Source organism: Monodon monoceros, unplaced genomic scaffold (genome assembly GCF_005190385.1).
Source record: "Monodon monoceros isolate NGI ecotype Baffin Bay Population unplaced genomic scaffold, NGI_Narwhal_1 Super_Scaffold_20, whole genome shotgun sequence".
Classification (NCBI taxonomy): Eukaryota; Metazoa; Chordata; class Mammalia; order Artiodactyla; family Monodontidae; genus Monodon; species Monodon monoceros.
The window spans coordinates 12,155,359-12,181,016 of record NW_021703777.1 but is presented as its reverse complement, the minus strand read 5'-3'; the positions used below and the strand labels follow the sequence as shown (position 1 = coordinate 12,181,016).

Sequence of the window (25,658 nt, the reverse complement as noted above, 5' to 3'; positions counted from 1 at the left end):
CCTCCTAATTTATTCCTCCCCCCTACCTCTCCTCTTTGGTTACCATAAGTTTGTTTTCTTTTCTTTTTTTTAAATTAATTTTTATTGGAGTATAGTTGCCTTACAATGTTGTGTTAGCTTCTACTGTACAGCAAAAGTCCCTCCCTTTTGGACTTCCTTCCCATTTAGGTTACTACAGTGCATTAAGTAAGAGTACCCTGTGCTATAGAGCATGTTCTCATTAGTTACATTCTCTCAGTTTTCTTCCCCTGTCTCTACCTGCTCCAACAAACTCTTATGTAAGCTTCTCCACTTTTACCTGCTTAAAAAGTATTTCTTAAAGCCTAGTCAGAATGGCTAAATATCTTCTTGAAGAAAATAAAATCTAGTTGCAATAAATAGCTTTATATTTTTTCCAGCTAAAAATTCATACATTTGTCAGTCAGCTTCTCTAAGCCTGAATTTTTGCTATGTAAAAGGACCCTGCTGAACTTTACATTATCATACAATAATGATATGCTCTTACATGCAAATAAAAACAAATTGTTTATGAAGAACAACATACAATTGCTTGTGTGTGGTTTTTATGCAATAAATTCTTAAAGTGTTTTTAAAAAATCATAGTTGGAAGTGATCTTCCCACTAACATACTTGTATTCCTCATTTCATAGGTGAGGAAGCAAATCTCAAAAATCTAACTAACTGGAGCGAGCACACAACCAAATTAAAAACAGCACCAACATTGGCCTCATTATAATGCTTGGTACTTTTAACTTGCATTTAGTAAGTGAAGATTGTTAGCGTGATAATTCTTAAGAATTTTTATCTACTATATCTATAGGATAAACTTGCATAATGCCTTTCCTTTTGTTTATCTTTATTTTAATATAATTGCTTATTTGGGTTCAGTTCAGGCAGGACCCCTCAGAAATACAAAGACAGAATGCTTGTTTTGTGGGTTTATAATTAAGGAATATAAGATAAATAGTCATAGTTTTTATAAGAGAGGTGAGGATTGATGATTCCTGTTAGCCTATTAAAATATTTCTATTAACCTTTTGCAAATAAAATTCCATATGTAATGGGTTTATTAAATAAACTGACGTTAGTAAAGTTTTAAAGGATATGAAAAACAGCTTTATTGTTTTTCCTATCACTGTCTTCAAAACCTCTTATTTTTTTTTCTCTTCTACATCTCTTAGAAACAACTTAGATCCCTTAGCTTTCTGAATACTTTTCAGTATTCCAGAAATAATTCCAGTTCTGGCAATGGTGGAATAATTTTTTATTGGGTTAACCCAACAAAGAGTAACAATTGTAAATTCTGGAAATTTTTAAAATAATTTTTTATTGGGTTAACCCAACAAAGAGTAACAATTGTAAATTCTGGAAATTTAAAAAAAACACACATTGAACAGATTGCATATCAGCTGAAAGCAGACATAAAGTGAAGAATAGTCCACCCTTGACAGATGGTAACTGCTTTGGGTGAGATCTACTTTTATATGGCTCATTCACCGAGGACCCACCTCAGTTAGGCAACAACGGGTAGCTAGAGCTCAAGCAGAAAGTCAGAGTCTTATTAGCTTAATGCATCAGAGGATGGTGTTTGAGGCAGCCAGACTGTGCAGATATCAAAAGAGGACTCACATAAAGGAGGGAGCCACAGAGAAATAAGCCCAAAAATCTATGTATAAACTTCCCTCAAATCCTTGGTTGACTCCTAACCAATACATGCGTAAGAATGATTCTAGCTACCTAGAATAAAAAAGTTACCGAATGAACTTAACAGAAATTGGAGATGGCAAAGAAAGAATCAATAACCTGAAAATAGATCACGATAAATTATCCAATCTAAAGATCAGAGAGTAAAATATTATGATGAAATAAACAAGACCTCAGTGACTTAGAGACAACATTAATAAGGTCTAACTTGAATGTTTTCTGAGCCTCAAGTACAGAGGAGAAAGAGAAGAGGGTGGAAAAAAATATTTGTATAAATAATTGTCAAGATTTATTAAACTTAGTGAAACATATCCCAGAAGCTCAGTGAACCCCTAACAGAGTTAAATACAAAGAAAATCATAGCTGAACATCAAAACATCAAAAATGAAAAGAGAATTAAAAAACAGCCACCCCTACACTATAAAAAAGGAGCAAAAGTACAAATGATGGCTAACTTCTCATCAGAAACAATATTTGGCGAAAGACAATAGAATGGCATATTTAAAGTCATGAACATTAAAAAAAAAATTTATGTATGGTAATGAATGTTAACTAGACTTATTGTGGCAATCATTTTGCAATATATACGTATATCAAATCATTAAGTTGTACGCCTGAAACTAATATAATGTTATATATCAATTATACTGTGAAATAATAAAAACATTTATTATTGTAAGAAAAATTGTTGAATGATAATTTTATTTTGATTTTTGAAATAAAAAGTTGCTCTTGCTTTAAAATCACCAGTCTTGATTTTAGGAATAATAATATTTCATCTATAATTTTCTTCTTAGATAATAAAAAAGTATGAGGAAAAATATATTTTGGTTATAAGTGACTGTGTTCTGAGACTCGCAGTGCTCTTGTCAAACATAAATCAGAATCAGCAGTGTCACTTGAAAACAATAAGACAAAAAGTATCTAGGAAAAATAAACCTGTCAACTCAGAGTTTATTATTTGCTAATAATATTAAAACTGAGGACAAACAAAGAAATTTTAAGATAAACTAAAGTTGAGAGTATATGCCACTTGTAGGACTGGACTTCAAGACATTGTAAAGGAAGTTCTTCAGGCTGAACTAAATGATACCAGCCAGAAGCTCAGATATGTAGAAAGGAATAAAAAAACACAGAAACAGTAAATAGATAAATAGTTAAATATCAGAAACTGTCTTTTCCCCCCCTCTTTATACCTTTGAAAGTCAACTGATTGTTTAAATCAAAAACTATGATATTTTACTTTGGAGTTCATAAATATAAATACATGACCATAATAACACAAAGGATATAGTACATATAAATGGAATTATACTGCTGTATGTTTATTACTTTTTTTAATGCGATGTGGTATGATATTAATCTACATAGAATGTGATGTTAAGAATGCACATTACTATCTCTAGACTAACCATAGACAAACAAAACTACAGAGAAATACAGCTAAAAAGCTAAGAGGGAAATAAAATCAAACACTAAAAAAATTCAATTAACCCAAAGGAAGGCAAGAAAAGAAGGAACAGAGGGAAAAAATGAGATGCACAGAAATCAAATAGTAAATTATAGACCTAAACATGACTATTCAACAACTCATCAGGAAGACATGATGATTAAAAATGTGTATGCTCCTAATAATAGAGCTTCCAAAAAATGAAGCAACGACTGACAGAAATGGAGATAAAGTAATAGAGAAATACTTTTCTATTATAGGAAATATCGTAAAATTTAGCTTTATATTTTCATCAGTTTTTCTTTCCACAAAGTTCATGAAATAGTATTGGTGAGATTTGATTCAACACCGCCACCTAATGCTTTGCCTTACACTTATTTTATATGAAATTAGCTTCCAAGGGTTATAGTCAACGTTTAGATATGTGATAAACAAACAAACAAACAAATAAATGCTTACCTTAAACACTAGTTCTCCCACCAAGCCATTCCATGTCCCATCTTCTTGTGGGCTTCCATACTTGTGATCCGGTGCAACATAAATTTCATAGTTAAAACCCAGGTAGTTAGATAAGGCATCCAAAACATCAATGGAGAAGCCTTGGTATTTCTTTGGCTTACCCAGGACATTTTCAGAGACCATTACAAAAGGTTCTTCCTACATGGAAATAAGAGAAATCCTTGATGTCAATCGATATTGCTCTCTTAAAGCAAACATTAATTCTTCAAAGAGCTTTGCTTACAAACAGTCTAAAAATTGGTTTTACACTGTGTGAGAATAACTTAGAAATATAACTTATGTGCTATTAATGCATCACTTTATCAAACAATGTTTAATCACCCAGTTTCTTATCAGCTCTTATTTTATTATTACCATATCAAAAATTAGATGAAAGTGATTATAAAACTTCAGGAACCATGAATTCATGTTTCTTGCCGTCTTGGGACCAACCTAAGTTTCATCAATAAAAAAATCATATTTAGGAGACCATGAATTTGTTTCTCTCCTCAGGCAGTTATTGTTTATTTATGTCAAAATATGTAAAATAATATTTTAACAGATATAAACTACATAGAATTTTTTGAAAAGATCAAAAACTTCTAAGAACATATAATTTAGCTAAAATTTATAACATCACATTTACTGGGAGTTATTTGCTAAGTAATTTTGAAACTTGGATATAAACACACATTTCATTGCAAAAGTAATTTCTTTACTACTCTTATGAGAAATTCACTTACTTTTTGGGTAATTTGTGTAATTTAGTAAATTCAGCAAATTGGTTTCAATTTCCACCTCTTTCATCTTTTTGCATTGTTGTCCTCTTACAGTAAGTTAACAAATAGTGGCCCTTTCACTTTTTAGAACACCTGGTGTTAAGAGCGGTAAATTGGTTTGACACATGCTGGCAGACTACAGAAAATTAGATAATCTATTTCTTAATTTCCTAAACTTGTTCAGGAATCTTTCAACAACAGTAATATTTACAGATAACCATCCATAGTATGTATATACACCCAGTCCTGTGGGCAGGTTAAAATCTATCCTGGGTCTAAGCCAGAATACCCAAGGATTTTAGCCTTGGATCATTTTTCCTTAGGGACTCACAAAATAGCCTTCGTTGAGTGGTAAAATAATACTTTGCTTTTAGCTCTTACTCAAAGACACTAAGTAAGCGCCTTATAAAATCACTACGTCTATTATAGGAATATTGCCCACCATAACATTCAGTTTTCCCATGAGATAAAATTTTAAATTGTTCAGAGCCAAGAGAGCTTCATTTTGCTTCAGTAATGCCTTTTTTAAAATAATGAAAATGTAAATAATTATTTAGCTATCCCATTTCACTTTGGATACCCAGGAGATCATGATGCTCATCTATAACTATGTTGATATTGTGTTATTTGTAATTTTAAAAAAAATCTTAGTTTTCTAAACTACTGGTACTATTTTTTTTAAAATTGGTCTTGTTTAACCATTTATATCTTATTTTATAGTAAAATAAATCAGTAAATAAATAGTTAGATGAAGGATGTGACTGCTGTTTCTTCCCCAGTAGTGTTCTCCTCTTTGTCATTAACTATATGTATCTATTTTCATTTTAGCACTACTGAGAATAAAGACAATCCACAGTCTCCCTTCAGGCAAGATGAGACCATGTGACCAATTCTGACAAATGTGATGTAGGCAGGGTGCTTTGTGCAACTGTTCTTCTGTCCTTTCTACTTATGAACACGTATTGGCTGGAAGCTCTGGTAACTATCTTAGATCACACATAATAGAGAAATAAGACAGAAGAAGTCTATGTCCTTGGCACTTGAAATGCTATAGAAGACTGACTGACTCTCTCGGGTTCTAGAATATAAGAAAAATTTTAAATTTCAATTTCTTGTTGTTAAGCTCCTGATTTTTTTTCCTGTTTTAGCAGTATCTGATGCTAATGAATAATGACAGATTGATATATCAATAGATGAGAGGTTTTGAGAATGAATGAAAATTTCTAACAATACTGACTTTAATCTAAATGATATCAAATGAGTGAAAAGTAAAAATTCAACAAATCCTTTAATACAATATATAAAATACAGAACATCTTCTTGATTCCAAATATAAACTTCCCGCTAATATGGCAAAATTTGCTTCTGTCCATTTGGTTGTCTGGACAAAATACAGACCTAGCTAATGACTATGCATTGCACAAATACTCTGAAGTGGGTCATGAAGTTATTAGATTCAGAATGGGTTAAAGAAATTCCAAAATAAAGATCATATTCAGAGAGCATGTAAATAAGATCAGGAAATTCTAGAATTAATTGGGCATTGATTGTTTATATCATGTTGTACATGCTGGCAACAGAGAGCATGTAATTATTTCCTTACACACATTTCATTCATTTCTATATTTTGAACATCTATCCACTGACAAACCAATGGAAAGATGCTTCATGAAAAATCTTATTATTTGACTGGTTCCTCTACCAATAATTTTGGACCATATGTATTCTTTATTTATCCATGGTCTTTAAAATATAACAAATCTCTTAGGTACAGCAGCAATTTAATCACCAGGATATGCAAAACCACTCTTTAAGGTGACACTTAAAAAATTAAGAAGACTAATTAATTATAATGCAGAGCTAACTGCTCTATGTGGCAAAAATAATATCCAAATGTATGCTTTCATATGAAATAGTGATTCTTTTTCGTTTTGATTATCTTTAGAACAATTGTTTAATATGTTAGATTATGTTATATTTGCTTAATATGCTGAATTTCCCCCTAGAAATGACTTTTTAATTCCAACTTTATAAGTAAATCCCTAGGCAAATGGATCCCTTTCAAAAGTTTGTTGTCAAAATCTGCTTCTAGCAACATCAGCAACAAATGATTAGAGTTACAGAATAAAAATGGTTATACTAAAGGTTGTTTTAAAGACTGTTGATGAATTATTGATAAACATGCTTTTTAAATTGTACATCCTAACTAAACTTTTATTACATCTTATCACTTCTCTTCTAGACCAATGTTTTTAAGCTTTGTTTTTAAGCTCTATTACACATTTGGATCACTATGCATAAATCCTACCTCAGACCACTTGTGTTTTATGAGGACAATAAAACAATATATTAGACAGGTAAACATAGCAACAGAAATTAGACTGAAGCTCTGGGACCTATAATAGAAAAGATACTTGTTCCTTCTCTACGGCAATACTGAGCTTGGTTTAATCACTTTTATCAATGCACCTATTTCCAAAATTCATTCATTGACTTATCCATTTAACATGCATTAAGCAGTTACTGCATCAAATTACTACACTCAATATAGTGAGAGATATGGTAAAAAGTCATGGACACCACTTTCAAAATAATCATAACCTAGTATTGGAAAATCTATGTACTCAAAAAACATAAAGCAAAACTCAAGCAACCTGCAGCATAACTGGTACAAACAGAATATAAGAGAAATAGAAAGGAAACTGTAAAAAAAGGAAAATCACCATTTTGGGGGTTACAAGCCATGTACTATTTTAACAGATAAGAAAAACTAGAAACAAAAGTTTCATTTCAAAGTCACACAGTAAGTTACAGAGAGGAGGTATCGTCATAACTCAACTTACTTCAATATTATATTTTTGGACCTCAAAATTTTCAATGTATGGATTAAAATCTAAAATGCCATAATTTGTTCCATATTTTAATGCAGTTGAAGGTGGTGTGAGACTGATAGACTCCAGATTCCTGACAGGAAGGAAAAATAAAAAAAACACAATCCTCTAGGAAGTATTTTCATTTTAGGTCTTACATTATCCCTTCAAACAATTGGTTGAATACAATGTCCACAGCAAAAGTCAAAGATACTATGTAACAGGAAGTTATATTTCATATATAGAACCAGCAGAAGTAATATGAAAGAAGATCTTTCAAGGACTCAGTTACTAACATTTTCAGATGCATATTATAAAAATTATGTTTACTATTTTTAAGGAAATAAGGGGAAAACTTTTTTGGCAGAAAATTGGAAACTAAAGGAAGTATCATTGTAGAATTTGAAAAGAACTAAACAGAAATGTAAGAATTAGAAAAGACAATGACCAAAGTTAACAACTATCTAAGTTTATCAGCAGATTAGAAACAGATGAAGAGAGAATTAGTGACCTGTTATAGGTCAGAACTAATATCCAAGGTACAAAGGAATAAACAAATAGAAAATCCAAAAAGAAGGGGTAAGAGATGAGAAGCAGAAAGAAATGTAGTATGATAATACAAATACTGTGAAGGATATGAGGAAATAGGAGCTATCATGACCTTTGCTGGATGTTTAAATTTGTACAACCACTTTGAAAAACATTTTACATATCTAGTAGAGATTGAAAATCCTTATATGCAGTTAATTTTGCCTGGTTTTGAGAGTTACATACACATTTATCTAGTATGAAGATATGGATAGCTATGTCCTAGCAATTTCACTCCTTGGGTATGAACACTAGAGAATCCTGGGCACCAAAATATATGCCAAAGAACATTTATAGCAGCATTGTCTGTAATAGCCCAAATCTGGAAATAATCTAAAAATCCAAATGTCTGTCAACATGGAAAAGTAAATATACTGTGGTATATTGATGTAATATAATATTAAACAGCTTAAAATTGAAGAAAGCAGAGCGATACACAGTAATACAAATGAACGTTTACAAGAATCATGTTGACTGAAAAAAGCAATACTCCAAGAAAACAGTTTGGTTCCATTTTTGTAACATTCAAGAACAGGTAAAATAACTATGTATTTAAGGGTACATAGTGGAGACACTATAAAGAAAATCAAGGAAGTAATCAGCTCTGGGTGGTTGGCCCTGGGATGCTGGAGAGGGTATGATCAGAAAGATACACAAGCAAAGATGGCTCTTGCGGTAATGACGATATTCTGGTGTTTTTGTTCTGGGCAGTGGTTACTTGGATATTACTTTACTTTTAATCAATTAATGGTTTAAACTTTTTTCTGTATGGGTGTTATAATGCAATATCAACAAAAATAAAGAAAATTATGTTAAGTGGGAGTAGATAATGGAGGGTGTTGAAACCATATTAAGGTTACTGTCTTATTTGGCAGGGAACTGGAGCTTTGTGGAAGGGAAATAGCATAATCAGAAAGTAATTTTGAGAGAAGAGTGTAGAATGGATTGTGGCAGAGTGAGGACTAAGGGTCCTTTGCAACCATACAGACAGGAGATTATGGCCTGTGCCTATTTAACATATATTTTTAAAGTGTGTACACGTGACTTTCTGTCTTCTATTATAGGGACAGGAAGAAGAAAAAGAGAAATTATAAAATCCTGCCTTTAAAATTCATTTCCCAGCAATTAGTTTCAAAGAGTATTAATAGGACTGAATCTAAACTGGTGAAAACCTGTCCACCTATTAAATGAAAACAAATTGCAGACTTCGATTTGCTGATCATTTGGATGACAGATTCTCTAAACACAATCCTCAGCAACTGGAATAAATGAAGCTTTCACAGAATGCCTGTAGTTTATCAATCTAAGTGCATTAGCATGAGGATCCATAGACCTGCTTATAGAAGAGTGTTTCAGTGGTTGATAATTTTCATATTAGCAAGGATTTATTCACATCACTTGTTGGGTTATTAGATAATAACTTCATAATCCTGAATTTGTATTCAGTCATTTAAAAAAATCTCACGCTAATTGCTTAGCTGATTTACAACACTGCAACTTGCAGATTTTGTAGCTAATTCCCATATTTAATAAGTATTCAATATTGTTTGCTAGTGATAGAGTTTGGAAAAAGCATCTGACATTTTTGATAGGTGCAAGCAACAAGCTCTACTGTCAAGGCTTTACTAAGGGCTGTTTAGAGGTTTCAATATGCACGACTTCACAGAATGAGGGGATGGCCAAAACTAGGAATGAGTCACTGGAAATTCCTTACGATTCTACTCACATATGTGGCTCAAAGACATTAACGAGAGAATGAGAATATTTCTTAGTGACCTGTTTAAAAATTTTTTTCCCCATAAACCGTGCTCCTGGCTGAAGCAAACAAGAACTGTCTTCATGCACAGTGTGAGCTTATATTTTGCTTGGGGATGACACATTCCACTGCGATATATGCAGAATTAATGTCTATCACTGTCCTTGGAAAAGCCTCGCTATTTTTATAGAACACATACGAATATTAGAAACTACTACAAGTTAAAAAAGGCAAAAGGTATGGAGGCTGTTATTAAAAAGATATCAAAACACCAGGACAGGAAAACAAAAATGAGGAACATCAGGGGAGGAATAAACAATCTAGGTGTTATAAAAGCAAAAATATCTGAGTTGCACGGAGAGAAGAAAAGCTCATCACAGGGATATGCAATGAAAACATTTTTAAAAGGGCTCCTGCAGAAGGATTTTATGGAGCAACAAAGATTTAGAAAACGTTGCACTAAACTTACCTTTTAAAATCTTTGCTTAAATATTTTTACCAGACAGTAAGATTCAAATTATAAGTAAACAAAAATATTTAGTCATTCTAACTTCCTAAAGCCATATCTTACATATTATTTCTGATTCCTATTTTGTAAGCAACTATTTAAGTGAAAAAAAACACTTTAAATTGAACATAAAGTTAAAGCTATTAGTATGAGAGAAAGTTCATTTTCACAATAAAATGTTCGCTTTTGTACATTCCTTTATGATCATGAAATGGCTACATTTTAGTGACTTAACAGAGGTGGCAAAACAAAATAAAGATGTTCATTTTGTTTTCGCGAGAATCTGAATAAGATGCTGTAACTGGGAGTACAAGGTCATCAAGGACAACAGGCAGTCACAGCAATCCTAAGTACATTCATTAGTTCTCATTTGTTGGTTTTCCCTAGCATGCATTTGAAAATACATTTTTAGGAGGCTCAGATTCTTATAGACCACAGGGTTACCGCATACAAACTTAGAACTACTAGGCTTTTGGTTTGCTTTCTGAATATGAGTGCTGGATAATATTTTCTGTGTATTTGGTCCAAGTCTTCATTATTTTGCTAAATTTAACACCCAAGTGAATCTTACAAGGGCACAGCCACATGCAAGAGTCAACTCTATTCCATAAATATTGTCAAAAGTTTACCAGTGCAGAGTACTTTGTAAATGCAGTTATGTCAAGGAAAACTATCACGGATATGTTTTGAGCTACAGCATGTTACAGCTGCGAGGAGTGACTACCTCTACCAAATGTCAGAAGTCTATAAAATATTTAACTGAAGAACTTGGTAAAATTTGACTTCAAAATGATGATAATGTTTACAAACTCTCTGGTTGATACAGTCATATTCCTGTAAAAATGTTGTCAAGAACAGTAATGTTAATAAATGTCAGCAGAGCTTTATGATATGGCAGTCTATGTCAGCATATAAAAACATTTAATAAATGTAAACTGAAGCTAATTCAATATCAGAACTCAATGAAAAGCCATTTAAAATTAAACTTGGGATGTTTAGGGCTAGTGGTATATCCATCCAAAATAATATTATTACAGGAAAATAGCAGAAATTCAGATATTTATTCAGTCATTCAAGTGTTAATGCCAGGCACATGCTATGAATACAATAGTGAACAAAGCAAACAATAAACAAACATCTCTGTCCTGCTAGACCTACGTTCTAATGGGAGTGATGGACAAGAAACAAAATAAGTAATATATATGTTATGTCATATGATGATAAGAATTGTGGGGGGGAAATTAAACAAATAATGAGAACAAAGAGCATAATGAGAAAGGGTTGTACCTTCAGTTAGGAAGAGCCTCTGCAGAAAGAACACTTCAGACTGAAGAGAGAGTAAGTGCAGATGTGTCAGGCAGGAATCTCGCTGACACGATTGAGAGACAGAAGGGAGAGTAGTGTGGTGGGAACTGTGGGAGCTAGGGTCAGATAGGAAATGTCTAAGAGGTAATGGGTGTGTGTCTGGTGGAGCTTAAACAGTACCTTTAAGCCCCTGTGATGACTTCAGCTCTTACTTCAACTGAGATGGGCAGCCTGATGGGCTCTGAGCAGAGGGGGTTGTGAGCTGCTATGTTCTAACAGTTTTCGAGACGGTTGATAGCTGCTATTGACAAGAGACTAGAGGGGCAAGGACAGAAGCTAGGAGAGCAATTAGGAATCCTTTGCAATAAACCAGTGAGCTAGGCAGTGAAATGGATTTGATGAGAAGTAATTGGATTCTGGGTATATTTTGAAGGTAGAACTGATGGGATTTCACTGATATATAGATGTGGGGTTATCAGTACTTAGTGAGAAGTGATGGAATGCTATGCTATACTTCTGGAAATCCTCAGTGGAGGCCTCAGTCTTGAGAAGAGTATGGACTTCTGAGATTCTCCCTGAATGTTCTTTCTATTTGGTGTGTGCGTCATAATTCTATTAGAGGGATTAAAACCTCCAATCAGTAGACCAAAGTCCTCAGGGCGAATATTCAATACAGAATCAAAGACAATATTTTGAAAAAACCTACCGTACAGAATACAAAATTAATACACATTCAAATTTAATAGAAGGAAAATGTGTACTTTCTTTTTTCTTGCATATTTGTGACTCACATAGTCAGTTAAGAGAAGTAATATTTATCAGAAGAAATAACAATCATTAAAATCATAATCTTTAATGCTTAAATTTTAAAAGGACAAAGTTCAATACCAAATATTAAGAGTGAATTATTTATTTTTGTTCTCTGAATATACCTTTGGGAAATACAAATTTTAAAAAGATGAGTTATTTATAGCTCATTGGATTGGCAAGGATGAAAAAGAATGTTAATGTTTATCAGCAAACATATGAGGAAGCAAACTTTCTTATATACCACTTATGTGAGTTAAATATGGGACAACCTTTTAAGCAAACAAATTCACAGTTGGAAAGGAAACACTTTCAAATTTTTGTGTTATTTCTTTTGGTAATTTTACAACTAAGGAGGTAATCATAAATGAGCACAGGTATGTATCTAAAAGAATGTTCATTGCAAATTCTCTAGTGAGAAGTTGAAAACAAACTAAATGCCCGACAACTAGGGATTGCTTTCTAAAAAATCTCTATGATAGACTATTAAACAGCACATTCAGCTGTCAACTTCAGTGTCTTAATGCCCTTTTAGATAGTTACCTGCTCAGAATTGGGCCACAGGAGGTTTTTTTTAACAAACTAAGAGGAACATTTTAAAGTTTGGGATTGGTTTGTTTTTGTTTGTCTTATAGAGAGATTCAAAACATCACTGTAAAAACATTACTTTCATTTGCATTCCAACATTATTTCAGGAAATGAGACATGGAAATGTTGAGTTTCAGTTGGCATTCTGGGAATTATATACAACCCTGAATAAATTAATGGAAGTTTGAGGCAACTGTAAACATAATTCATTAAGCAGCTGAAAAAAACTATTGACCACATCTGCTGTATAACAAAGGATATTTATTTACATTAAAATATTTATTTACATTAAAAATATTCACATGTATTTTATATATTTTATCTTACTACATGAAGTAAGTCAGATGGAGAGAGACAAATATCATATGATATCACTTATATGCGGAATGTAAAAGAAATGATACAAGTGAACTTATTTACAAAACAGATGCACAGAATTAGAGAATGAATTTATGGTTACCAGGGGGGAAGGATGGGGGGAGAGGGATAGACTGGGAGTTTAGGATTGACATGTACACACTGCTATATTTAAAAACAGATAACCAACAAGGACCTACTGTAAAAATAAATTAAAAATATATTCATATGTATTTTGCTGAATGGGAAGAAATTATACAAAACTATTTATGAGTATGGGTGCCTTAGTCAATTAAGGCTGCTATAACAAGTTACCATAGACTGGGTGGCTTTAAGAACAAACATTTATTTCTCACAGTTATGAAGGCTAGGAAGTCCAAGATCAATGTGCTGACAGATCCAGTGTCTGATGAGAGCTTGCTTCCTTTGTCTCACATGGCAGTGAGCAAAGATATCACCTTTCTCATGTCTCTTCTTTTTTATTTTATTTTATTTATTTTTTTATACAGCAGGTTCTCCTTAGTTACCCATTTTATACATATTAGTGTATATTGTAAGGGCACTAATCTGATTCATTAGGGCTCTACTCTCATTACCTACTTACTGTAACTCCAAGGCTCCACCTTCAAATACCATTGCATTGGAAATTAGGCTTTAACATATAAACTTTGGTGGGACACAAATATTCAGTCCATAGGAGTGTGCACTTTTAAAATTTGAAAAAAAAGCAAACATCCATATAGGACTTACTGTGTGGTGGGCACTTTCAGATGCTTTTTGTATATTTATGCCTAGCTATCCTATGAGTTTAGAATCATAATTATCTCTGTTTTTATGGATAAAGTAACTAGGTTTTTTTTTAGCTAGTAAGTGACAGACACTGAAATATTAGTAAGTTTTTGAAGGAGAAATATGGATGATTTTGTTAATTTTCATTTTCCATGTTTTCTAAGTTTTTGTCATTGACTACGTAACACTTGTATCAACACTTGTTGAATAAATGAGTCTGAAGCATGAGGGAGAGGTCAGGGTTGGAAATAAAGATTTGTTTATAATTTTCAAGAAAGTAAATGAAATCATTCAGAGGTAAAGTATAGAAAGAGTTAGGGATGAAATTCTGGAAAAAGAGACTCCAATGAAGGAGGCAGAAAGAATAGAGGTCAGAAGTAAATGAGGGGAAGACATGGTTGGAGGATGCAAGAAAGGACAGTTTCAAGAAGGAACAAGCTGCTGTAGATTTCAATGCAGGTGAGAGGTCCAGACAGATAAGGCCTAGAAACACCCATTCCATTTGTCAGGTAGGAGATCATGAAGACCTTTTGGAAAGCAGTTTCTTTGGAGAAGTCAAAATAGAAACCAATAGAAGCTAGTGGTGTGAGGATAAAAATAAATGATGAAGTGAAGATAGAACTGAAGTCTGAGACATTTGCATTAGAAAGAATTAGTAGAATAAAGAGGATTCAGGGTCAAAGAATGTTTTTCATCCAAAGCATGTTTTCAGGCTAAGGGAGGACGCAAATAAAAAATAGCAACAACAACTACTACTACTTACATTTTGTCTGTCATCATCCTTATCACTTTACATTAATCACCTCATTTAATTCTTGGAATACTCTGGTATTGCTACTGTTTCACAAATGTTCTCATTGTGTCACAAATGAGAGACCTGAGATTTGGGGATAGAATAGATAACTGAGCTTATAAACTAGTAAGAAAGATTGAAATTTGAATCCAGTGTTTGATGCTAAAATTTGTATTCTTTTTCTTTTTTATTATTGAAGTATAGTTGATTTACAATGTTGTGTTAGTTTCAGGTGTACAGCAAAGTGATTCAGTTATATATATAAAAATGTGATTCTTTTTTAGATTCTTTTCCATTATAGGTTATTACAAAATATTGAGTATATTAGTTCCCTGTGCTACACAGTAGATACCTATTGTTGGTTACCTATTTTATATATAGTAGTGTGTATATGTTAATTCCAAACTCCTAATTTGTCCATCTCCCCCTTTCCCCTTTAGTAGCCATAAGTTTGTTTTCTATGTCTGTGCATCTCTTTCTGTTTTGTGAATAAGTTCATTTGTACCTTTTTTTTTTTTTTTTAAAAAGATTCCACATATAAGCTATATCACATATTTGTCTCTCTCTGGCTTACGTCACTTGGTATAATTCCTAGGTCCATCAATGCTGATGCAAATGGCATTATTTCATTCTTTTTATTGGCTGAGTGATACTCCATTGTATATATATACCACATCTTCTTTATCCATTCATCTGTCCATGGACATCTAGGTTGCCTCCATGTCTTGGCTATTGTGAATAGTGCTGCAATGAACTTTGGGGGTGCTCAACATTGCTAATTATTAGAGAAATGAAAATCAATACTACAATGAGGTACCACTTCACTCTGGCCAGAAAGGCCATCATCAAAAAGTCTACAAACAATAAATGCTGGAGAGGGTGTGGAGAAAAGGGAACCCTCTTGCACTGTTGGCGGGAATGTAAATTGGTACAACCACTATGGAGAACAGTATGGAGGTTCCTTAAAAAACTAAAAACAGAACTACCATACGACCCTGCAATCCCACTCCTGGGCATATATCCGGAGAAAACTATAATTCGATAAGATAAAGCCTGTATTCTTAGAAGTTAATTTAGACTGCCTGCATCAGCATTTGGGTACGTATGTGTGTTTGGGGTTGGGTAGGAGGTTCAGAAACTACATGGTATATAAAAGAGAAAGAACTTGGGCTATAGTCTTTTAACACATGGTAGTATCAAAATCAATCTCTTCTGTCTCTTTGTCCACTCTATATCTCCTTTTCTATTCTAAAGTAGAACTATTTATACTTTCTTCTTCTTCCAAGTCATACTTCAACTTTAGTCAGCATATTGATGGGATTACAGTTTTGGCATAAAGATTATGTTAAAGTGAAAACACAAAATCTTATCTGAACTTCCCTTATCTGAATAAAGCAGAGCCTCCTGAAGATGCAGCTGCCATTAAACCTATTCACAGGGAGGGAGTTTCCTGCAAATTCCTGGAAGGAGACAGTCTACTTGTTCCCATTAGCGTACACAAAAAAATCCAACAACAGACCCTTCCTACTTTCCCTCTGAAGCCCTGAACTCCACCTCCGCCCCTCTTGTTAAGCTGGTATATAAACCTTTACCTTTGTCTGGATATTCAGCAAGTTACTCATGACTAAATTACTAAGTGACTTCCATGTGCATGTGTAAATAAACCTAGACTTTCTTCCTGTTGTCAGTTAATTTGCAGGTGTTGTCAGTTAATTCGCAGGCCCCTAAACACATGAACCTAAAAGGGCAGAGGAAAAGTTTTCCTCCCAACAGTACCAAGCTGGTTTCCTGAACGAAGACAGTCTTTTCCTTAAAAACACATCTGGAGATAACAAGGTACATAATAATTTTGCTAACCCCACTCCATACCCTTTGTCAAAACTGCACTCACTATTTCTGCCACTGACCCGCCTGATCTGAGGTTTTAAGAATGAGGTGACAGGTTTTCTATTTCCAGTGAGCTGAATGCTTTCTGAAGGATATGCTTTTTTCTTTTGATTTTATTACGAAGCACAGTGGGAAACTTAAAAGATCTCCTGCATAGAGGGCAGAAACAGAAGCGTAGAAAGCGGAAAGGTGCTGATATTTAAAAGCAAGAAACAAATCTGTGGGGATTTACAGAAGGTAGAGAAGTCTGAGCTTAAAGCTGCAAAGACCATATTCTGTGTTTCAAAAATTAGTAAGTGTATAAAAGATTACTAGAAGTTATTCAAATTAATAAAAGGCATTTAAAAATAACTTCTGTGCTAGCTCTTATCAGGATTTTAGATATGGACTACAGTACTGAATTAATAATGGGGACACATATTAAGGAATTAGAGGGAAGTTCCCATAATTTACTGAAAAATGTAAAGATGTATGAAACTTTTTCCCATCACTATATTTTACTGCATAATAGATTGGAATGTTTAGCATAAAACCAGCCGTAACACTTACTCTCATGACATCCTTCATTGGATGGAGCAAACGTCACTTAGACTGAAAAAACATTGAGCATTGGTCCATTTATCCTTACATTCCTCAGCAGGTACTCTAAGAGTATTCCCAAACGTAACATTACGTGTATAGAAAAGCATCTTAGTTCTTGGGGCTGATGACCAAAGGTCATTCTTTTTTTTTTTTTTTTTTTTTGCGGTACGCGGGCCTCTCACTGTTGTGGCCTCTCCCGTTGCGGAGCACAGGCTCCAGACACGCAGGCTCAGCGGCCATGGCTCACGGGCCCAGCCGCTCCGCGGCATGTGGTATCCTCCCGGACTGGGGCACGAACCCGTGTCCCCTGCCTCGGCAGGCAGACTCTCAACCACTGCGCCACCAGGCAAGCCCTCAAAGGTCATTCTTAAGATTTTGAAAGGACTCATAAAAAAAAAAAAGGTGAGATATTTTTCAAACTCTTTGTTCTTGATAAGTGATCACTTTCTTATTCCCTTTGACTTTTAAAAAATTAAAAGACCTTGCTTTCAAATGCTAATCAGTTGCTTCTTTATTCCCCAGGAGACTTCAGACCATTCAGCCTCAATACTTCATTTTCTTGAGTGTTTCATTGACCATGGTCTTGGAGATTACATTTGGCTCAGAGCAACACAGCAGCTTGTTATTTTTAATTGAACTGCAGAGTACATTATTCTACATAAGAATCAATGGGAAAAAAAATTAGTGCAAACATTCCATTTTCCCATTTCATGCCACTAGCAATGGCTGGAAATAAAAAGAAGAAAAGGAAAAAAAAAAACCCACCTTCAAACCTACCAAAAAAAAAAACCGTAAAAAATGTAAAGTTCATTTCCTCATGCTAACTTCCGTCACATAGAGAACCTGAAATTCTTTGCTCAAAGTTTTAAAACATGCAAGAATCACTTTTACTTTTCAGCATTATGGCCTTTTTGTTTCCAGGTTAAAATAATTAATACACAGTTTACGTGGAGATGCTGTGAAAAGATACCTTAACATCCAAACCTCTTTGTATTTCGACTGATCATTAAAAAACCCAAGGGGTGTATTCTGAAAGAGTATGCATTTGCCTTCCTTTCCTTGACCAACTTTTCCATTTCTGGGGCCTCCATCAGTGTGGTGGTTCTCTCCTTGACTGCTTCCTACCTCCCCAGAGGGAGCTGACTTTTAATAGCTGTTTGTGCTCTGGAAGCTGACAGATGAGTAAGGTATTCCCACGTTGGGTGCTTTTTAGAGGTATCTTTTCTCATTTCAGACCACACTAGAGCCCCATTTAATGCAATGGATAGTGACTTGATGAATGATCCCCTATTGGTCAAACTTGTTACTGTGCCTTTGAAAGAATCCAAATGCCACTTGAGGTCTGGTTTCCTCACTGGTAAGACTGCCATCTGACTCCTTAGCTCTTTGAGAGGGACTGAGAAAGCATACAAGGTTTTCTCAAAATTTATTTCCTTTGTAAAATGACATCTAACTGTTACATTTTAATTAAAAACATTGGTTTTCCCACCTGATTGGGACGATTTCTAAAGATATAAGCAAGGACAACTTTCTGTGACTTTTTTTTGCATCTGTTTACCCAATGCTAATTTATGTCAGCTGTAAACATCAACAAAATCAACATGCTACTGGAATTTAGAAGTGGCAAATGAATATGCATCTTCCTAATGAAAAGCCGAACCTTTTAAGAGGTCAAAGCAACATAAGAAACACTGATATACCAAGATGTGTGGGAGTATGCTACTTTATATGTTTGCTCACCTAAATGTTAATTACTACATAATTCAAAGGTGAATACATGTTTTTCATATATCCTTTTAAAGTCTTGGTATAATAAGATCCCCCCAAAATGAAATCTTTCTCAAAAGTCTCTGTTATTTTAAACCTATGTCCCCAGTACATGTCTCATCAGAAATAAATTATGACAAAGTTGTGAAATAAAGGTTTATATCTTTAGTTTGTAAAAAAAAAAAAAAAAGGGAATTGATATGCTTTTTGTCATTCTTTCCCCAGCATTGTACAGTTTCTCTGGATGTATGTATGATCTATTACTCAGCCAAGACTCAAAATGACCCCTATGTCATTCTGACCCCCTTCCTGCAAGGATTCTCCTCAGATAGCTCTCTCTTTTCAAACATGTCCCCCCAAATACCAACCTCCTCAGCTTTCACAAACTTTAATCTCTTATTTCTCAACTCAGTAAAGCTGACAATCTGTTTTGGATCTGGAAATTGCCATCAGCCAAAGATCTGGGGTGATTGTTGGAATCATTTCGTTGTTTCCAACCTTTAGGAATCAAAGTCCTTATTTACATATTGACCAATGTCTGAAAGTTTTTTTCCATATTTTGCTCAATTTTCTAGTTGTTGGCAACAGGAATTTAGTCCTGTTCTTGTCACCATCATGGCTTGTGGGGAGCCAGACAAACAAGGATTCAATGCTTATTTCTGCCACAACTGTGACTTGAAGTTATTTAACTAGCTCTAAGTCTCAGCCATATCAACAAAACACAAATAATAATCTTGAGGGCTCCATGAAGATTAAAACACCAAGAATAATAAGTGTGCCCTAAATGGTGGCTGGTAACATTATCTGTAAGATTTAACGGCTCTTAATTCATTAATATATTCCTTTGTAACTCTAAAAAGTAAAATCTGTTATCAGAAGCATTTCTCTAGTTTTCATATTTATACTTATATTTATTTCTGAGGAATTATATATAGAACTGGTTTTGTTAACTATGCCAAAACTACTGCACTAGCAAAAAGTAACTTAAAACTTCAAGGTCACCTTAACATTGGGATTTCTTTCCAATGCAGTGCTATATGATATTGGCTAGAATACTGCAGAGGTTATGGAAGTCAACATAGACCTACTGTTTCTACATCTTTGAATTTGCAAATGACTGTCAATATCTTTCTAAACTTCTAGAGACAAGTAGTAACTCTATTTTTCAGAAGTAAATTATATAACACATCTCTGAAACATTTATTCACTGTTTAGTCTAAGAATTCAGGTTTCATCTTGCAAAAGGAAAAAAAGTTGGGTCATGCACGGTTAGCTCGGTCCAACAGCGATATTCACATGTCTGCATGACAGCTATCATCTTAAGAATTGGTGTGATGAGAAAGAGTAAGAAATTGTCAAGCCACTGTCATGCATCAATTCTCATGATGATTTTATTCACTCAGCATTGAAGTGAACACATATGCCAGTGTTGCTATGAATTACACTGTTTGCATAGGCTAGTCTTCCTCAAGTGTCTGTTTATAAAAATCACATTTTCCCCTTTTCTCTCACACAAGGTGGGTACCAGCAGCAGAACAGACAACAAAATATGTACACCATACAGAGCTATGTGTACAGATTATGCTGTTTCAATAATAAAGATGAGAAACATTTTACCTCATCTTCAGTCTAGATTAGGGTCTCAACGATGGTGTTTTTTAACTTGATACATGTTATCTAAATTATGTAATGCTAACCTTATTCTTACAGAAAATTTCTATTTAAATTGTCTCTGAAGGAGCTCTTTAAAAAGAATACCTAAAACACAGGCTGCATTTCAATTTCATTTGCTTCAGGTGATACTCCAGTTTACTTACAGGATACTTTAAATTCTTGATGTCTGCATACTTTTGTGTATACTCTTTACACTTTAGATATTCCTTCCCTTTTATCTAGGCCTTGATAATCCCTGCCTATGTTTCAAAACTAATTTGTGTCACCCTTTAAGCCTTTCCCACTGCCCTACACATGCGATAGATGCTTCTTTTATGTTCTCCTTTAACACTCTGTGCATAATAAGAACTAACACCTACGTACAGCACTTCCTATGTGCCAGGCTCTGTCAGATGTCCTTTCTTCTTTGCATTTATTAGTTCCTTTAATTTTCATAGCAGCTCTATGACATAGATAATGTTGTTATCTCCATTTTGAAGATGAAGAAACAGAATCATAAAGAGTTTAAATACTTGGCCTAAATTCACAGATAGGAGACCTGGAGATTGAAATATAATCTCGTTCCAGACTTGTTTTTTTTTAATACCTTCATTGAGATATATAATTCACATACCATATAATTCACCCATTCAAAGTGTACAATTCAGTGGCTTTAGTACATTCACAGACATGTGCTATTATCATTGTAATCAGTTTTAGAACATTATTACCCCCTAAAGAAATCCAGTTCCCATTAGCCATCATTTCTCAAACCCCTAATCTCTCCCAGCCTTAGACAGCCACTAATCTATTTTCTGTCCCTATACACTTGCCTATCCCTGACATTTCATATAAATGGAGTCATATAATATGTGATCTATTGTGACTAGCTTCTTTTAATTAGCATATTTTCAAGGTTCATCAATGTACCATGTTATCAGTGCTTCATTTCATTTTATTGACAAATAATATTCCATTTTATAGGTATACCACTCTTCTTCCAATCATCAGTTGATATACATTTGTTTCTATTTTTTGCTATTATCAATAAAGCTGCTATGAACATTTGTGTGCATGTTTTTGTGGGGACATACATTTTCATTTCTCCTGGGAACATACCTAGAGTAGAATTTCTGAGTTGCACGGTAAGTTTGTGTTTAACCATTTGAGAAACTGCCAGACTGTTTTCCAAAGCAGTTGCACTATTTCACATTCCCACCAGAAACATACAAAAGTCCCAATTTCTCCATAACTGTGTCAACACTTGCTATTATCTGTCCTTTTGATTTATAGCCATCCTAGTGGGTATAAAGTGGTAGCTCATTGTGATTTTGATTTGCATTTCCATGACGGCAAATGGTATTGAGAATCTTTTCACATGCTTATTGACCATTTATATACCTTCTATAAAAAACTGTCCAGATCCTTTGCCTATTTTTAATTGGTTTATTTTTTTCACATTGAGTCGTTATTATAACTTTATTTTTATATGTACTAAATACAAGTCCCTCATCAGACACATGATCTGCAAATATTTTATCCCATGCTGTGGGTTGTCTTTTCATTTTTTTTTGGATTCTCTCCTTTGAGACATAGACATTTTTAATGTTAATGAAATCTAATTCATTTATTGTTTTTTTTTTGGTTGTTTGTGCTTTGAGTGTTATATCTAAGAATCCATTGCCAAAATAAAGTCACAAATATTAACATCTAATGTTTTATTCTGAGAGTTTTATAGTTTTAGCTTGTACATTTAAGTCTAGGATACATTTTGAATTAATTTTTGTACATGATTTGAGGTAAGGGTCTAGATTCATTCTTTTGCATGTGGGCATCTCGTTGAATAGACTATTCTTTCCCCGATTGAATGATCTTGTCACATGTTGAAAATCAATTAACCATAGATATATGGGTTAATTTTGGACTCTCGATTCTATTCTACTGATCTAAACGTCTGTTCTTGAACCAGTATGATTACCATAGCTTTTAGGTGTTTTGAAACTGAGAAGTGTGAGTCTTCCTACTGTTCTTTTTCAAGATTTTGTGGGTCTGTTGTTTCTTTTTCTTTTTGTTTTTTTTCTGCCTATTCTGATTTTCTTGCAGTTCCATGTGAATTTTAGGATCTGCTGGTCATTTATGGCAAAACAAAAAAGTCAGATAGAATTTTGATAGAGGTTTCATTAAATCTGTAGTTCTGTTTGGAGAATATTGCCATCTTTACAATACTGAGTCTTCCAATCCATGACTATAGGCTATCTCTCCATATATTTAGGACTTTTTAATTTCTTTCAACAATGTTTTGTAGCGTTCAGTGTACATATATTGAAGTTGTTCTGTTAAGTTTATTTTTATTTATTTTATTCCCTTTGATATATTTAAATGAAAATGCGTTTATTAATTTCTTTTTTGGAATTTTCATTGCTAGTGTGCGAAAATACAATTGATTTTTGTAAACTGATCTTGTACGCTGCAAAGCAGTTGAACTCATTTATTAACTCTAGTCGTCTGTGTGTGTGTATTCTTTAGGGTTTTTTAAATGCAAGACCATGTCATCTGTAAATAGAGATAGTTTTACTTCTTCCTTTCTAATCTCATTCCTTTTACTTAATTTTCTTGCCTAACTGGGCTGGCTAGAACCTCCAGCACAATGTTGAACAGAAATAGCGAGAACTGACGTCTTTGTCAGTTTTGACGTCTAAGGTCCGTCTTTGTTACTGACCTTAGGGGTTTAGAGGGTTTTTCAGTATTTCACTATTAATGATGTTAGCTGTGGGTTTATACATGCTCTTTATCAAGTTTAGAAAATTCCTTCCCTTCTATCACAAGACTGTTGACTTTTTTAATCATGAAGGGGTGTTAAGATTTTATTAACTGCTTTTCCTACGTCTGTTGAGATGATCAGGTGGGTTTATTCCTTTATTTATTAATATGGTATATGAGATTGATTTTCGTAAGTTGAGCCAACCTTGTATTCCTGGGATAAAATGTACTTGTTTATGGTGTATAGTCCTTTTCATATATTGCCAGATTCAGTTTTCTAGCATTTTGTTGAGGATGTTTGTGTCCATATTCATGTGTGTCATATTCATTACGGTCATTAAGCCATAAGCTCCACTAATTACTGATTGATTGCTTGACTGTTTTCAAAAATTCCCTGGGTTTGCTCAGTAGTTTGAAGAAAATAAATTTTGAAGAAAATAAATTTGGGGTTAATCTTTAAAATTTATTCTGACCTCAGGAAGGATATCCTTAGCTATCTCTTTTTTCTGGTTTTCTCTGGTGAGCTATCTGGCTTATGATTTAGCTTGTTGCTTTTAATTAAGAGGAGCCATAGACTTGAACTTCCCCATGCTCTGTTTCAAACAACTGGAGAATGTTTAAGGGCTCTCTTTTCTTGTGGACTGCCTCTCCCTTGGACAAAGTCTTTGTGCTACAACTCTGGGTACTGAGTTGGGTGGCAGCCTCTGGTCTTCTCCATTTACCTCAGTTGGCATGGAACCCCTGCCCTTGGAGCAAGCTGGAGTGATGGGAATCAAGGCCCCAGTATTCCAGGTCTGCCACACCTGGGGTTGAGACTGCATCCTATGGGTCAGAGCTGGGTGAAGAAAGGGAGCCCACAAACCCTTGGTCACACTCACCAGGAATTTAGCCTTTTCAAATTTCATTTGAATGGCAAGAAAAATCCTAGCAGCCTCCAGTTGAGATAACCCTTAACTGGAAACTTTTAAGGGAGAATAAGCCCTGTCTTCTTGGCCAAACCTACTTGGACTGGAGCCTCCATCAAGCTGAGTAAGGCAGAAAGTGAGGTGGAAGGGGAAGGAGCAAGATGAGGCTGAGACACTATAGACTCCTGTTGTTTTTATTGAGTTTTAGTAGGTTTTCTTGATTAAGTGTTACTTCATTTTCAGTATGCCCTTAGGAAATTTCCAGAGACTTTAAATGGTTTATATTTATTTACTTACTTATTTAGTTAGTTAGTTTTTGCCCTGTTGCTTATTTTGCTAGGGAGTGGGTCCATGGAACTTCTCACCCTGCCACCTCAGAAGTGGAACTCCTCCAGGGACAGTGTTCTTTATCACAGTGTTATATTGTGTACTTCCAATGTGGTAGTTATTACATGGCACTTAACGGATTTTATTGAGAATTTTAGCTTAGTTTATTTAAGACAGTATCCATGGGAAATGTCCTCTGCCAGATCTGTAATTTTTGCCTGGAGCTTTGAACCAAACTTTAGTGTTTATTAACACTTGAAAGGAGCCCTCTTCAGACACTGCTGTGGGAGCTATAAGAGATGGCCATCAACTCCCTTCCCATATCCTTGATGTGAGTGCCTGCCAGGAGAGCCTCTTATCAAGCTCACTTTCCCAGCTCCTAAATTTGCCTCTAGGTTCAGGAGACTCAAAGGCTGAGACTCAGGAAAGCTTAAAGCTCTGTAGGGGTTCAAAATGCTGAAGGTCTCCAAGTAGCAAAAACGTGGACAATGTCCTTAGCAAAAAACTAAGCAAAATGACACTTCAAGGCTGTTCTTAGTATATTTCCTAGTTATATATTAACATATAGAGTCTATTTAAAGCTAGCCTGAAACCAAACATGATTCCTATGAGACAATGTAATTGACATACCAGACTTTTAGAAATTTGTACAGTTTATTATTTGAATGTTCTTTTGTATCAGTTATTTGTGTTATTTTTTCTCTAGGAAGCACCATCTTCACTAGGAGGAGAGTTGCTGTTGTTCTCATTAGCAGATTTTCAAATTAAAGTTAACAGTGAGTGGACTAAAAATCATGATTCTGTAGTTTATGTTTTGCTTGTCTGCCATAGGGTCCTTTAAATAATTTCCCACAAAAATCTGAAGATTGATGACAATGATTAATTATGCCTTCATGATCACTCATGCTCATTTTATTCTTTTCTTTAGTTAATTCACACATCATTGTTCTACTCAGATATAACAACATCTTATATTTAGAAACAC

General features: G+C 34.1%; 1 protein-coding gene across 2 annotated transcripts in view; it reads right to left on the bottom strand.

The window, feature by feature from the left end:
- The window catches only part of GRID2 (glutamate ionotropic receptor delta type subunit 2), a 1,355,616-nt gene that overhangs the window by 301,938 nt on the left and 1,028,020 nt on the right, over window positions 1-25,658 (bottom strand). For both annotated transcript variants that reach the window (XM_029236088.1, XM_029236089.1), the window contains one exon: window positions 3,614-3,811. In XM_029236088.1, coding sequence (XP_029091921.1) covers window positions 3,614-3,811 — 198 coding nt within the window. The remainder of the gene's footprint in view (window positions 1-3,613; window positions 3,812-25,658) is intronic.